At 57.5% G+C, this 14,234-nt stretch overlaps 1 protein-coding gene across 9 annotated transcripts in view; it reads right to left on the minus strand.

Moving 5' to 3' along the window:
* Nucleotides 1-571: 571 nt before the first annotated feature.
* Nucleotides 572-14,234, minus strand: part of PPP6R2 (protein phosphatase 6 regulatory subunit 2) — a 128,976-nt gene continuing 115,313 nt past the window's right edge. For 6 of the 9 annotated variants that reach the window (XM_063115785.1, XM_063115783.1, XM_063115784.1 and 3 more), the window contains 14 exons: nucleotides 11,306-11,515; nucleotides 9,363-9,427; nucleotides 8,100-8,215; nucleotides 7,547-7,632; nucleotides 6,960-7,040; nucleotides 6,456-6,553; nucleotides 6,178-6,235; nucleotides 5,766-5,947; nucleotides 5,402-5,565; nucleotides 4,513-4,675; nucleotides 4,325-4,413; nucleotides 3,320-3,527; nucleotides 854-1,072; nucleotides 572-764 (listed from right to left, as the gene is read on the minus strand). In XM_063115785.1, coding sequence (XP_062971855.1) covers nucleotides 716-764; nucleotides 854-1,072; nucleotides 3,320-3,527; nucleotides 4,325-4,413; nucleotides 4,513-4,675; nucleotides 5,402-5,565; nucleotides 5,766-5,947; nucleotides 6,178-6,235; nucleotides 6,456-6,553; nucleotides 6,960-7,040; nucleotides 7,547-7,632; nucleotides 8,100-8,215; nucleotides 9,363-9,427; nucleotides 11,306-11,515 — 1,788 coding nt within the window. In that variant the 3' untranslated portion in view covers nucleotides 572-715. The remainder of the gene's footprint in view (nucleotides 765-853; nucleotides 1,073-3,319; nucleotides 3,528-4,324; nucleotides 4,414-4,512; nucleotides 4,676-5,401; nucleotides 5,566-5,765; nucleotides 5,948-6,177; nucleotides 6,236-6,455; nucleotides 6,554-6,959; nucleotides 7,041-7,546; nucleotides 7,633-8,099; nucleotides 8,216-9,362; nucleotides 9,428-11,305; nucleotides 11,516-14,234) is intronic. The other 3 variants (XM_063115788.1, XM_063115791.1, XM_063115790.1) reach the window with 3 other exon arrangements.

Here is a 14,234-nt window from a genome sequence, read left to right on the forward strand (position 1 = left end):
CCCTTTCAGGACAACACAGCCCTGTCTAGCACTGCTGGAGGCCAGTCTTTGAGCCCCGCTGTGTCCCCCCACTGGCCTGCACTGCTGGGTATGGGGACAACCCATCAGGCCTAGAGGCTCTCCTCTTTTGTCTTTTTAAGGCAGTCAAATTGTGCAGCCCGGTTCCATGCCAGCTCCCAGGGCCATAGGGCAGCTAGGGCACCTGGCCAAGTCAGCTTCTGATCCACATGCATTTGCGGGGGTCAGGTCTCCCCAGCCCAAGCCCTTGCCTCTGCCCTGAGCCAGGGGAGACCCTGCGCTGCAGCTGGATACAAAGTGCAAAATGCTTGCCTCTTCTATATTTGTCTAAAAAAATTGGTAAAAACTCAGCCTCAGCAACCGCTCCCTCTTCCTGGCCCACTGGGTCCTGGTAACATCTGGGGGGTGTGGCCCCTGGCGCCTGCAGGCAGAGGTTGCATGTCTGAGACCTTATTGCTGTGCTCGAGGCCTGGATGCCGAGGTCATCCTCTGTCCTCCAGCAGGGCCCGGGTGACCCATTTGGGCAGGAGAGACGCAGGCTGGGCTGTCCAACTCGTTCCAGCTGCCAGCTTTACCAATGCAGCATTTTATTTTTAAATTAAATTAAATTAAAGAAACAAACTGCATCACCAGGTAGTTCTCATGATTAAGGTTTGGCCTGGCCATGGTGGACCGTGGCAGGGCGTCAGCAGCAGCATCACACGGGACCGTTTAAGGCGGCTCCTCCTAGCCGGGCATCTGTCTTCCTGCAGGAACAAGAGGTGCAGTTGGAGCCACTGATGCTTGTGGGGCCTCGTCTAGCCCCCACCCTGTACTCCTTGTCCAACCTGCTCACCTGTCCTTTGTCAGTGTCCCCAGGGTGGCTGTCATGGCTGGGGCTGCTGTGGTGACAACCACGATGGGCCCTGAAGGGACTGCCGTGGCCACCACAGAAGAAAGTGCTGCGGTGGCCACCAGGGGGCCAGTCTTGCTCAGTGCTGTGATGGCAGCCACAGTCCCTTCTGCAGGCGCAGGGCAGGCGAGGTCTGGCAGCATGCCGACGGCACCCTTGGCCCTGTGTGGTAGACGTGGCTCGTTATGGGGGCCCCTTCTCTGCAGTGCCGCCCACCTCACATGCCCAAGGACCAGCAGGTGGAACAGTCTAGAAGGTGTCCTGGGAGCACTGCACTCGGCCCCCTCCTGCTCCTGCCTTCCGTGGGGTGGCCCAGGAGCTGTGCCCTACCAGGCAGCTCTGCCACCCTGAGTTCCAAACACTGGACAAGTTGTCTGTCACCCTAACCTTAAATGTCCTCCTAGGGAGCACTCAGATCCTGTTCATTGTAAAGTGCCTCGTTCTCCAAGGGCCTAGGATGCGTCCACTATGTGATTTCAACTCCAACCTTACACTGGGCACAGAGGCAGGAGAGCCACAGGGTAGGAGGGAGAAAGGGTGCTGCTGGGCATCGGGGAGGCCTGCTTTGGGGGTGGTCAGGCACCCCAAGGCCCAGCCTGGTCCCTCTGGCTGTGGGGAGGACACTGGGTGTCTGACCCAGGAAGGGCACTCAGGCGGTGGGGGTGGGTGCACGTTCACCCCAGGCCGCTGGGACAGCTTCATGGTACAGCGAGAACTCTAAGCAACAAGTTTTACACAGCCAGCCCTGTGGGAAATGGCAGTTTTCTGCAGACTGCTACCTGCTTTTTAGAGCACAGTTAAGCAGTTTCTTAGGTGGTATTTAGGAAAAGGTCAAGGTTTTAAGAACTTGAGCAATTCTAAACTTTAAGAAGGAATTAAGCCCTCTCAGGGTCTTGTGGCGCTCTGGCCCAGGCTTTCCTTTTGTCATTTCACTGCGTCAGCATCAGGGAGAATGTGGGCCCCTCCCATCAGTCACTGCTCGGGCCTTGGCGTTTCCCCCAGGCCATGCCCCTCCCTGCTGCCAAGCCTCCACGGGCAGGTGGTCTTCTGACAGGCCATGCTGTGTCGGGCCTCTGGAATGTGGGCCCAGGGGTGCAGTGCCTTGGCTGCGGGTGAGCCAGGGAACGAGCTGCACGCAAAGACCACGAGGAGGGTAGAGTCAGAGCCGGACCCACCGCGTCAACGGGACGGACCCAGCCAGGTGTTAAATTTGCAGCCTGGCTGGGGGACACACCCGAAGCCCCAGTACCACATGGTATTGCAACATCGGGATTGGGGGAGAGAGCAGGGCTGGGACTTAGGGCCCAACACCCATGTACGCGGGTGGTCAGGCTGGGGGCAGCTCCCCACCCCCACCGGGCCCTTCCCCCTGGAGCCAGGAGCGGTGAGGGACAAGGGACTCAAGAGCTCACAGGTGCCGTTTCACTCAGAGAAGATGCAAAGTCCTCAACTGGACATATGGCCTTGTGTGACTGGCACCTCATCCCCTCCTGGTGGGGTCCTGCCCAAGGGACTTCCTCATTGTTCCTGAACCCACCAGGAGCTCTGGCCTTAGGACCTTTGCACAGCTCAGAGCCTTGCTGGGCATACCCATCACCCCTTTAAGCCCCAGCCCCACTGTCTCCCTTAGGTCTACCCCAGCCGACTTACCCTCCTGTGGCTGTTTCCAGTTCCCTATGACAGTCCCCAGCCCCTGCCAGGAGGGAGATTGCCCCTCTCCACTCCCTCCCCAGGAATGGGTCTCAGCCTCTGTTCTCAGCCTCTGTATATGAAAGAGGCTCGGCTTCTGTCCATCTGTGCAGTCCTGAGATACCCCGTCCTACTGCCCAAGCACAACTGGTGTCAGGCGTCTGAGTTGAGGTGGGAGCGTATCTGGGATTCAGCACAGGCAGCAAGGGGCAGCAGACGAGATCTGGGCAAGCCCCACAGACGCACATGGCCGGACGGTGAGTTAAGGCTGTGCCCCCACATCAGGCAGCCCCAGATCCCAGCCAGGCCTGAACCATGATGATCATCATTCTCTCCAATCAGGCCTCTGTGGGGCAGCTGTGCCCCCAAGTCCCTGGGGGACTGTCTGGGACCTTCAGGCCTCGTCTTCTCATCTTAACCACTTGCAACAGAGAAAACGGACACTGCGTCCAAGAAAGATGACCCAAGACCCTCCCTCCCAGCCTTCACTGAAATGAATGGTGTCACCCCCCATTAGCTCTGGCCTCTGCAGGGCTGTGGGGCCATCGGGGCAGCAGTATGAGACCCCCGGCCTGGCCTCAGGCTGCTCCCAGGGGAGCTGAGAGCTGGGGACCAAACTCGACCTCTGTGGCTATGGGGCCAGAGACCTGCGGCCCTCCTTCTGGAAGCCACACTGTATGCACTCAGGGGCCCCAGGCAGGCCTGCCATCCCCTGCACACCTGTCAGTGCCAGCTTCTTCTGTCCTGGCTGCTTCAGGCATCATGGAGGTCTCCTGGCTGGGGCCCATGCTCACGGCTTCCATGGCAACAGCTGCCTTCCGCATCTCATCCTCGCTGTCAGAGCCCCTGGAGGAGCTGCTGTCAGAGGCCACCAGGGGAGCCTTCCTGGTAACATACACATTCCAAGCACACGGGGAGGCCGAGCTAACTGCAAAACAAGGAGGTCTGGGCTGTCCAGGGAGGGCAGGGGCTGCTGAACATGGCGCCACAGCCGCGGGGCCCCAGACCCATGGGGGCCAGTGTGCAGCACACAAGAAACAGAAATGTGCTCACATGCAGCCTGCCATGTCCCTGCACATGGGTTCTGGCTGTGCACAGGGGCCATGTGAAGGGGCAGGAGGATTTCCCACTCCTGCTGGGTGTCCTCCATGTGGACCATCCCTGTGCCCTGTTCCCAGACAAAGCAGAGGCCCACGGGGGCCCTGCTCAGACTGTGTGGCCTGGCCACAAGCTCCTTCAGGCCAAGGGACCCTGGCACCTGGGACAAAGAGTCAGGCACTGGCCGTCCCTTTGCCTGGAGCTCTCAGGCCTGGTCCTAGGGGCTTTGGAGCCTCTGACTGGGCAGCTGGGGGCCAGGGGATTTGATCAGACCCCAGGTCAGCCTCCTGCTAACAGTCCATCCACCACTTCTCCATGCTGGGACCCTGGTGCTGATGCTGGGGACCCAGGGTACAGCCTGGTCAACGCAGCTGGGTCAGACCTGGCTCCAGGGGCAGCCTGGTGGCTGTGTTGCACGTCCCATGCCCCCAGGGCTGGGAGTCTCCCCATCTGCACATGGCCGCCCCAGTCCCGCAGGTGTATATGAACTCCAACGTCACCACTGAGACTCAGGCATGCCTGGGGCCTAAGCCACCTCCTGCCGCTGCCTCCAGGAGGGGGCTGGGAACTGGGCAAGGCCAGGCACCTGCAGGAGTACGGGGTGCAGCCTACATTGCTCCTACTCACAGGCTTTCTCTGAGCCCAGGCTTGGGCTGCTCTCAGCATGGCTGCGGTCTGTGTTCACAGGAGAGCTACACCTGGGTCCCGACTCGGAGCTGCAAACAAGGTCGAGGACAGGAAGAGCCCTCAGGGGATGGTCACCTCCTGACCCTGACAGGCACTTTGTGGCATGGCCCCCTTTTGTGATGTGTTACCAGCAAAACGGCTGGAAGTCAGTGAACTTGGCCCAGCCTTTCTCCTCTGGAGCTGAGGCGCTGGCCGCCCACACACTGGAACCCACATCCCTCGCCACTCCTGGGGCCACCGGTGTCGAGTTCACTGGCTCATCAAACACCGCCGTCCACGCAGCACCTGCAGCTGAGAGATGCAGCGGCAAATGTGGGCTGGCCTGGGGTGTCGCAAGCAAACAGGAGGCAGTGCCCCCACCCCGGGGGCACACAGAGCTCATCAGGAGCACGGCTGTGCCCTGGAAGAGGCCTCAGCTGTGCTCTGACTGCCCAAGTGTCTTAGCAGGCAGAGCTCCAGCCAGTGCCCACCAGTCCCTCAGGACGGCTTCTGCAAGAGGGCAGGGTAGCGGCCAGGCCCTGCGCTCTTCCTGGCCTCGGGTGCAGCTGCCGCCTCCTGCTCAGGATGCCCCGGCTCCCCCGGGCCTGCACTTTGCCTCACAGACACTCCTCTTGTCAGCCTCGGCTGAGGGCCTGGCACCTCCCAACAGAGCCCTGGCCACTCACTCAGGTCCTGAGTGCCTCGGTGCTGCTCCCGGGGAAGAGGTGAGAAGGGCAAAGCCTGGGGGTGGCGGCCCTGCTCCTGCTGAGACCCAGGTAGCATGGAGTGCCTCTTCCCTGTCAGAGAGCGCCCACGAAAGAAGGGCGCCAGGGCGGGAAGCCACCCTGTGCTGGGACCCACCACCCAGGACAGCCGGGGAACAGCAGGGACAGCCCCCACCTCCAGGAACATCTGCGTGGAGGCACCTGCAGAAGGGACGTGGGCTCCAGACCAGAGGCAGCTGGAGGTTCCTCGGCTCCAGTGAAGCCCCCATCCTGTCCCCAACACCCGAGTCCCTTGCCCGGCCCCCAGTGCTACCTTCTGAATCAGCCTCCGTGGGGGGGCCTTCGTTCTGCACAGGGGCCGGGGGGGTGCCCAGCCCAGGTGCATCCCCGTCTGCTCCCGAGTCCACTTTCCTGTCCTGGACTCTGTGCTGCGGGCCACTCCATGAGCAGCAATCTGAGGCGTGGGGGACTCCAAACCTGGGGAGATGCACAGTCAGATGCCTGGAGGGTGGCGATGGCCCAGGGCTGGGGGCGAGGAGGGAGCGTCCTGACTGAGGAGCTTCGCTTGGCTCCGGCCTCCTCGGGACGGTCCCCAGAGTGGAGGGGACAGTTGCCTGCCCTGCAAGGGCCACTGTGAGGCCACAGAGGGCTGGGCACCGGTGTGCGTGCTCCCAGACCTGGCTCTGGCCGGTGCCCGGGCAGCACAATGCATCTCCTTGTCCTCCCAGATGTCCTCCTCTTCCTCATCGTCAAAGGGCTGGATGCGGTCGCTGCAGCAGGCTTCGAACAGAGCGGCACTGGGCTGTGGGACACGGAGCGCTGAGGCTGCTCTCTGAGGGTCTGGGAGAGACGGGAGGACCTGGCCCCACACACAGAGGGATTCGGCTCACAGGATGTGGGATCCCCGCCTGGCTCGAGGGCAGGGAGGGCGGGCAAGCAAAGCAGCTCTGTTCCAAGCTTCCACGGAGGCCTCCCAGACCTGCCACGCACACCCGCTGGCTCAGGGCCCCCGACTCTCGGCAGACGATAAGGTACGTGCCCCACCACCGAAACGCCCATGTGGCCCCGCAGAAGCCCCTGCCCACTCACACTGTCCTCGTCAGCACTGACGTTGAAGTTGATCTCTGCAATCCTGTCAAACGGGGCACTGCAAGAGCCAGCGAGAGTGTCCTCAGCACCTCCTCTGCCAGTGCTGGTCCAGCCGTGTCGGTGCCTTCACGCAGCTAGGTGACACTTGCTGTCCTTGGGGGACACTGGGCCACACTCCCAGCAAGACCACAGGGAGCTGCCCCTGGGGACCCGAGCAGTAGGGGGGACCCTGCCTCTCCTGCAGCCTGGGGGGCTCCCAGCATGTCAAGGGGACTTACTTGATGTTGTCGTCCTGATCTGCAAACTCCTCATCATTGAAGCCAAACTGATCCACAAAGTTGGCCGTCATCTGCTGGATCTGGTACTCGGAGAAAGCCTGAGAGGGACGGGCGCCTGTCAGGAGCAGCCTCAGGCCTGGAGACGGCTCTTTGGAAACCAGAATCTCTGGTTGTTCACGAACTTCTCCGGCAACAGCGGGCCCCGTGCCCTGACTGCTCAGGGCCCGAGATTCTACTGAAACTCAGGCTGCAGTTTCCCATGGCCTCATCCAAACGATGCCTTTTACTCTAACTTTCAAGTTCACCCACTGCGTCCCCATCATTCTCTTCAAGGTGAAGTGAGTGCCTTTGGGGGTCTACCCCCAGACCCCCTCTCCCTCACACGTGCTTGGGGATGAGCCACCTCTCCCCTTCGCTAGTGAGATGCCACCAGGGACATGTCTGTAACACACTGAGGTGCCAGGAAGGGCCCAGCAGTGTGCAGAGTGCCGGCCACACCCTCACCTGCTGCAGGGACAGCTCGCTAGGGAAAGCCCCCTCAATGTCCTCGTCCTCACTCGAGGAGTGAACGTGGTGAGTGCTCACCTAAAACAGGCCAGATGGGACGGGAGCGTGAGCCTACCCAGCGCCCCAGACCCGCCCAGCCAGGCCCAGCATCCCAGACCCGCCCAGCCCGGCCCTTGTCAGGGCTCTGGGCCTGGGAGGCTGGGCTGGAAGGAGGTGCCCGGTGAGGCTGAGAGCCGGTGATGGCCCAGCCTCCCTGGAGCAGAGGGCACATTGTGGGTCCCAGGCATCGGGCTCTCCACCAAAAGCCACAGCTCCTGATGTGGGACAGAAGGGGCCAATGCCAGCTCTGCACAGGGGTCCTCAGGGAGCCTGGCACAGGGCAGGTTGTGTTATGGACACCGGTCAGAGGCGGGCCACATGCTCATGGGGCACATGGCAGGTGCGCACAAGAGGAGCAGGCAAGGTGCGTGGCCCAGCCACAGCGCTGCCCTCCCGCCTCCCTCGGCCTGTGCCATGGGGCCAGTGTCGAGCATCTGTCGCCGTCCTGCACTGCGGCTGCATATGGAGCAGCCCGGCCTCCTCACCAGGTCCACGGTGTTCTTGCGGTTGGTTTCCGTCAGGGTCTCCTCCACGAAGCTTTCCCAGCGCCCACGGCAATCCGCAGGGAGCCCTGCAAAGGAAGCACAGTCTGTGAGCCCTCAGGGACCTGGCACAGACGGGCGCAGCAGCCTGAGCAGGTGGTGGCACCTCCTGTCCCTACAGGGACTTCAGTGGCACCAGAGTTCTGAGTTTGTTGGTGGGTGTGCCCCCTGAGGAACTCCCAGAAATACAGAAACCGCGGGTAGTCTGTGAGAAAGGGACCCAACCTCCTTCTCCATCTGCCAGTGCCAGAGCCACGCACTGCTCGGCAGGGGCTGGGCCTCCTGCACCTTGTGCTTTGACTCCCAACAGGGTCTCCCCGGGTGTCTGCCCCACAGAACCGACATGCGGGACCCAGCACCCTGAGAACAGATGGGACATGGAAAGGTGTGACCACAAAGGCAGCGCATGGTCCATCCCAGCACCAGGAAAGGGCAACCTCAGGCAGCAGCACTTGGACGTGGTGACCAGCAGAGGGTGAGGGGGATGGGGGCTCACCTCGAATGACCTCGCTAATGTGGGTCTGCACAGGGCCCCGCTCTAGGTTCTGCACCACGGCGTTGGCAATCCGCGTGAGGTGGCCCATGTTCCCACGCCTCATGCCACCCGCTGCCCTGAAAGTGACAGGCACCATCAGGGCAGCCACCTGGCCTGAGCCCATCCTGACCCATTGCTGGCAGAGCCAAGTGACACAGGCCAACCCCTAGCACAGCATCCTGGCCCTGCTCAGTGTCCGACCTGTCAACCTCGCCTCCAGGACGCGTGTTTGGAAAGCACCCACCATGCGCAGCAGGTTCATTGCAATCTCACTACCAAGAGGAGCTGATGAGACAGACACTGCTCGTACCACCATTTTACAAACAAGAAAACACAGGCCACGGTGTTGGCCCAAGTAACACCAGTGGCGGTAGTGGAGCGGGTGCTGAGCTCAGGACTGTCAGCCACGAGGCTTGCACTCAGCACAAGGCTCTGTGGGACGCGGGGCTGTGCATGGTCCTCCACAGCATGTTCTACAAGCAGGTCTGGGGCTCCGAGCCCACCACCGCACTCAGATCCCTCCTGGCTCCCAACAGTCCCTCCCTGCACTGCCTGGGGCCAGACTGCTCTCGGCAGGCCAGTGAATGCTGGGGGGTGGCCCTAGGCCCAGGGCACAGGACAATAAGCAGGACATTCCTGACCCAGGGAACACCAGGTAAGCAGAAGACACAGAATTTTTTTTTTTTTTTTTTTTTGTCTTTTTCGTGACCGGCACTCAGCCAGTGAGTGCACCGGCCATTCCTACATAGGATCCGAACCCACGGCGGGAGCGTCACCGCGCTCCCAGTGCCGCACTCTTCCAAGTGCGCCACGGGCTCGGCCCAGAAGACACAGAATATTAAAGTAAAACCGCATCCCTGTGTACAAGGGCTGACAGGGGTGTCAAGTTCTTGTGGAAGATCAAGAATAGACATGGGACCCACAGTGGGCAAAGTCTGGGCCAGACAAGCTAGGTGGGCTCCTGGGGGAGGGGCTGTGCCTGGCCACAGCCCAGGCCTGGCTGCCACTCACCTGCCCCTCGTCATCTCCTGTGTCCTTCCCAGGAAGCATTTACAGCTGTTTGCCCAGGCAGGGGGCCACACCACACACCCCAGACGCCCCACACCAAGCTGGGAGGCCGGGGCATGGTGTTGCCCATGCCCTGGTGAAGTGCAGCTCCACATCCCCAACTGGCCAGGCCCAGATCCCCAGGGTGCAACCTCACCGGGCCCATGCAGCTCTTACTGTGTGTGGTCATTGGCTTCCCAGGCCTCCAGGATCCTCTGTACCAGGCAGCACTTCTGGAACAGCTGTGGGGAGGGGGCAGGCGGCATGAACCAGGGTCTGCAGGGCCGTATGCACACCTCCACTCACCCTGGGCTGAGCAGGGCCACAGCAGCCACCTGTCTGCGTGGACCTTGTGGGCAGTGGGCCAGCACATCTGCACCAGGGCCCTGTGGGACATGACTGGTACAGCCCTGGCCCCTGTGGTTCCCACACAACATTGGAGGCAGGTGCTACCCAGGGCTTCAAAGGCCCTGCTGTCAAGTGCCCTGAAAATGAGGACCAGTGGGATAAAAGGACACTCACCATTCCCTTCCAGCCTCCTGGAATTCCCCTGCCCCTGGGCTTCCGCCTCTGGCCACTCTCCCACCTCCTCCCCCACAGGGCCCTCAGCGCTTTCTCACCTCCAGGCCCTGACACAGGCCATCTCCTCTACCTGGGACACCCATGGCCTCACTCTGGGTGAGGGTCCCTTACTGACCTGCACGGCCCCTGAATATCCCCCTTTCCCCATGTGGCTCTCATCACTGGAACCACCGGCCCTGGCTGTTTGCTCACTGGGCCTTCAGTTGTGGCTAGACTGGACCCTACCTGTGCAGGATCATCCCTGCCACACTGGCACACAGAAAGTGCCCAGGACACCTGTCAAGGGCAGGCAGGAGAGAGGCCTTCAAGACCCACTCAAGCCCCACTGTCCACGAGGCCTCTGACCAGAGACCTGGGGACTCCTTCCCAAGTCTCTGCCCTCCTGTCAGCTGTGAAGTCTGATCCAGCCTGTCCTCCCACCACCCCCGGCCCTCCCAGGAGAGCAGCCACAGGTGGGGTCTGAGCCCTGCTCGTGGTACCAAGTTGCTTCCTTCCTTCCTGCAAACACTGACTGAGGCCTGCCCTTTGCCAGGCACAGCACTAGATGTGGAGCAGAAAGAGAACCAGACACAGCCTGTGGAGGAGACAGTCTGAGCACACAACTGTGTGACTGTGGGAGTGGGGACAGCATGGGGGAGGACAACACCTGGTGGAGACAGGACCTGTGGCGACAAGACCTGGGGGGGGACAAGACCTGGGGGAGACAAGATGGAGGGGGGACAGGACCTGTGGGAGATAGCACCTGGAGGGACAGCACCTGGGGGGACAGCACCTGTCGGGGACAGCACCTGGGGGGACAGCACCTGTGGAGACAGCACCTGGGAAGACAGGACCTGGGGGGACAGCACCTGTTGGGGACAGCACCTGGAGGACAGCACCTCGAGGGACAGCACCTGGGGGACAGCACCTGGGGGGATAGCAACTGGGGAGACAGGACCTGGGGGACAGCACCTGGGGGGACAGGAGCCAAGGTGGGCAGCACCTGGGGAGACAGCGCCTGCAGGGACAGTACCTGGGGGATAGCACCTGTGGGGACAGCATCATGGGAGGAGGAGAGAAGAGTGTCATAGAGAGGGTTAATGCATCTAGTTTTTGAAAGGTTGGTCCAAAACCCTAGAATGTTTTCTCGTGAGACTCTGACGCCTTCTCTCTTCCCCTTGCATTTTCCTTTGTGGTCTGGTTACAACCATGGACTGACCTGTGGCACACAAGGCTCCCTCTCCCATGACAGGGCTGCTCGCAGCAGAGCAGCAGCAGGACTTGGGGGGCCGTGTGCCTCCTGGGGGGCAGGACTGACCTGATGCTAACGCCGCCTTCCCTCTTGCTTCCCTGACACTACCTCTGGGACCCCGGCAAACCAGACATTTTCTTCATGACTGAGTGTCCCTGTGGGTAAAAGGAGAGCAGCCCCACCCACCCCACATGAGGGCTGGAGGAGACGACACAGGAGGGCCTGGTGCACCAGCAATGCCAGTGTGGGTGGGCTGAGGTGGGCTGAGGCTGCAGGGATAAGCGGGGGGACCCTGGCCTACACTTACGTGAGTCACCATTGTGTTCTCAGGGAGGCTGGTGGGAGGCTGGGGGGTCTCCAGGTTCCTGTTCCCGTTCCCAGGTAGAGGCTCCGCCCTGCTCTGGGATCCACGCGCTTCTACCGGCTCCTCGCGGGCAGTGTGGGAGAGAATAGCGGCTATGCACAGTTCCACTTGGAAGTGCAGAAAGTTGTTCCAGGTGTACTTAAAAAACAAGTCCTGGATAAACAGAGAACAGAAGAAAGTTGTCAGATTGGTTTTCTCCTAACGGCTGAATCACAAAGGTGAACGGGAATCATTCCCTGGCACCGTCTCCAACTTCTCAAGCATCTAGTCTCCAGGTGGCCAGGTGGCTCTTCAAAGAGCTGCCCCGTCCTTCCAGCTCCTGCATGCTGCTTTCTTTCCGTCTCATTAATCTCTTCTCTTGCTTGAATGACGGCCTTCCCACTTGCTGTGGGTTTATGCTTTTGTCCCTAAGTTAGAAGCTCAACTCATTAATTTTTAGCTTTTCTTCTTTTCCAGTGTAAGTCTTTAAAAGGCTATACGTTTCCCTGGAAAATTCACATTAATTACACTCTACACATTTTGGTTAGCAGCATTTTTATTATTCTTCAGCTCTAGGTATTTGAAAATTTCTGTTATGGTTTTGTCTTTGACCTATGCGTTACTGGAAGTGGTTAAACTCTCAGACACATGGGGATTCCATCCAGGATGAGCAGAACAGGGAATCTTCCACCGTACAGATGGAAGACCAGGAGGTGCATATTCCATAATCCCTGAGGGGGTCAAAGCCTCAGCACAGGCTGAAGCCCAGAAGAAGTTCTGGCAGTCTTGGGGCTCCCTTGGAGACAGAGGTGGCTGAATGAGGATGGCTGTTGTCCCCTGTCTCCCACACAGCCTATTCCAGACCAGGACAGGGAGGGAAAGGAAAAGCACAGAAACCTGCCCTCGACCCCTGACCCCTAAGCTGGCAGGGAGGGGGGCATGGGCACACCTCTCCTCACCCCTACCACCAGCTTACACACTCCAGGGGCCTCAGCAGCCTGCGTCCAGACCCCCTCGGCCCACATGGACAAGGACAGGGGTGTGCTGAGTGATGGGTGTAGACTCCACACGGGAAGATGAGTTTGGGTCCATCCTACACACCAGGGAGTTGAAAGCTAAAGAATGGCAGAAAGCCTGTCTACGTGTACTTCTCCTGCACAGAAACACAATCCCAAATCTTGGCTTCACCTTCTCTGCCTGTGACTGAGCAACCTTGGAGGTGGCTTCACTGTGTTATCTCATCTGCAATAGGGAGTTAGACCCCATCTCTCAACAAAGAAAAGCCCAGATCAGAGGGCTTCACTGGTGAATTCTACAAAACATTTAAAGAAGAATTAACACTAACCCTTCTTAAACTCCTTCAAAAATTGAAGAGGAGAGAACTCTTCCTAACTCATTCTATGAGGCCAGCATTACCCTCATACCAAAGCCAGACAAGGACACTACAAGAAAAGAAAACTACAGACCAACACTCCAATACAAAACACTAGCAAACCAAATTCAGCATTGTATTAAAAGATTTATACACCATGGCAAAGTGGGATTTATTCTTGGAATGCAAGGATGGTTCAACATATGGAAATCGATCAAGGTAATATATTAACAGAATGAAGAAAAATAAAAATAAAAAATGACCATCTCAATTCATGCAGAAAAATCATTTGACAAAATTCAACATACGTTCTTGATATAAACACTCAATAAACTAAGAATAGAAGGAAATTTTCTCAACATGAAAAAAATATCTAGAAGTCCAGAGCTAACCATACACTCAATGTTGAAAGACTGAAAACTTTTCCTCTAAGATCAGAAACAAGGCAAGGATGTCTGCTCTCACTTCTTCTACTTAACATAGTACTACTAGAAGTTCTACTCAGAGCAATTAGGAAAAAAAAAGAAAGAAAAGGCATCCAAATTAGAAGGGAAGAAGTAAAATTATCTCTGTTCCCAAATTACTTGATATGTAGAAAATTCTAAAGAATCCACATAAATTGTTAGACCTAATAAACAAATACAGCAAAGTTGTAGGTACAAAATCAACACATAAAAATCAATCGCAGGGCCGAGCCCGTGGCGCACTCAGGAGAGTGCAGCGCTGGGAGCGCCGCAACGCTCGGCCGCGGGTTCGGATCCTATATAGGAATGGCCGGTGCACTCACTGGCTGAGTGCCGGTCACGAAAAAGACAAAAAAAAAAAAAAAAAAAAAAAAATCAATCGCATTTCTACACAATAGCAATGAACTATCCAGGAAGGAAATTAAGAAAACAATTTCATGTATGATAGCATCCAAAAGAATAAAATACTTACAAATGAATTAAACCAAAGAGGTGAAAGACTTGTACACTGAAAACTGCAAAGCACTGCTGAAAGAATTTAAAGAAGACCTGCTAGAAAGACACTCTTGTACATGGATTGGCAGATTTAATATTGTTAAAAAGACAATACTAACCAAAGTGATCTACAAATTCAATGCAATCCCTATCAAAATATCAACAGCTTTTTTTTTCTTTTTCTTTGTAGAAATAGAAAAACCCTACTAATTATCCTGATTTGAGCATCATATATTGCACACAAGTATTGATACTCCATGCAGTATTCCACAGATATCTACAATCAACTATGTTTCAATTAAAAAAAGAAAAAAGAAATAGAAAAAAAACTCATTCTAAAATTCATATGGAATCTCAAGGGACCCAGAATAGCCAAAACCATCTTGGGAGAAAAAAAAAAAAAGAGGAATGAAGCTGGAAGACTAATACGTATATGATCAAATCATTTTCAACAAGGTGCCAATACCATTCAACAGGGAAAGGACAGTCTCTTCAACAAATTGTGCTGGGAAAACTGGATATCCACATGCAAAGAATGAAGTTGAACTCTTACCTAACACCA

The sequence above is a fragment of the Cynocephalus volans genome, chromosome 12, assembly GCF_027409185.1.
Source record: "Cynocephalus volans isolate mCynVol1 chromosome 12, mCynVol1.pri, whole genome shotgun sequence".
Taxonomy (NCBI): Eukaryota; Metazoa; Chordata; class Mammalia; order Dermoptera; family Cynocephalidae; genus Cynocephalus; species Cynocephalus volans.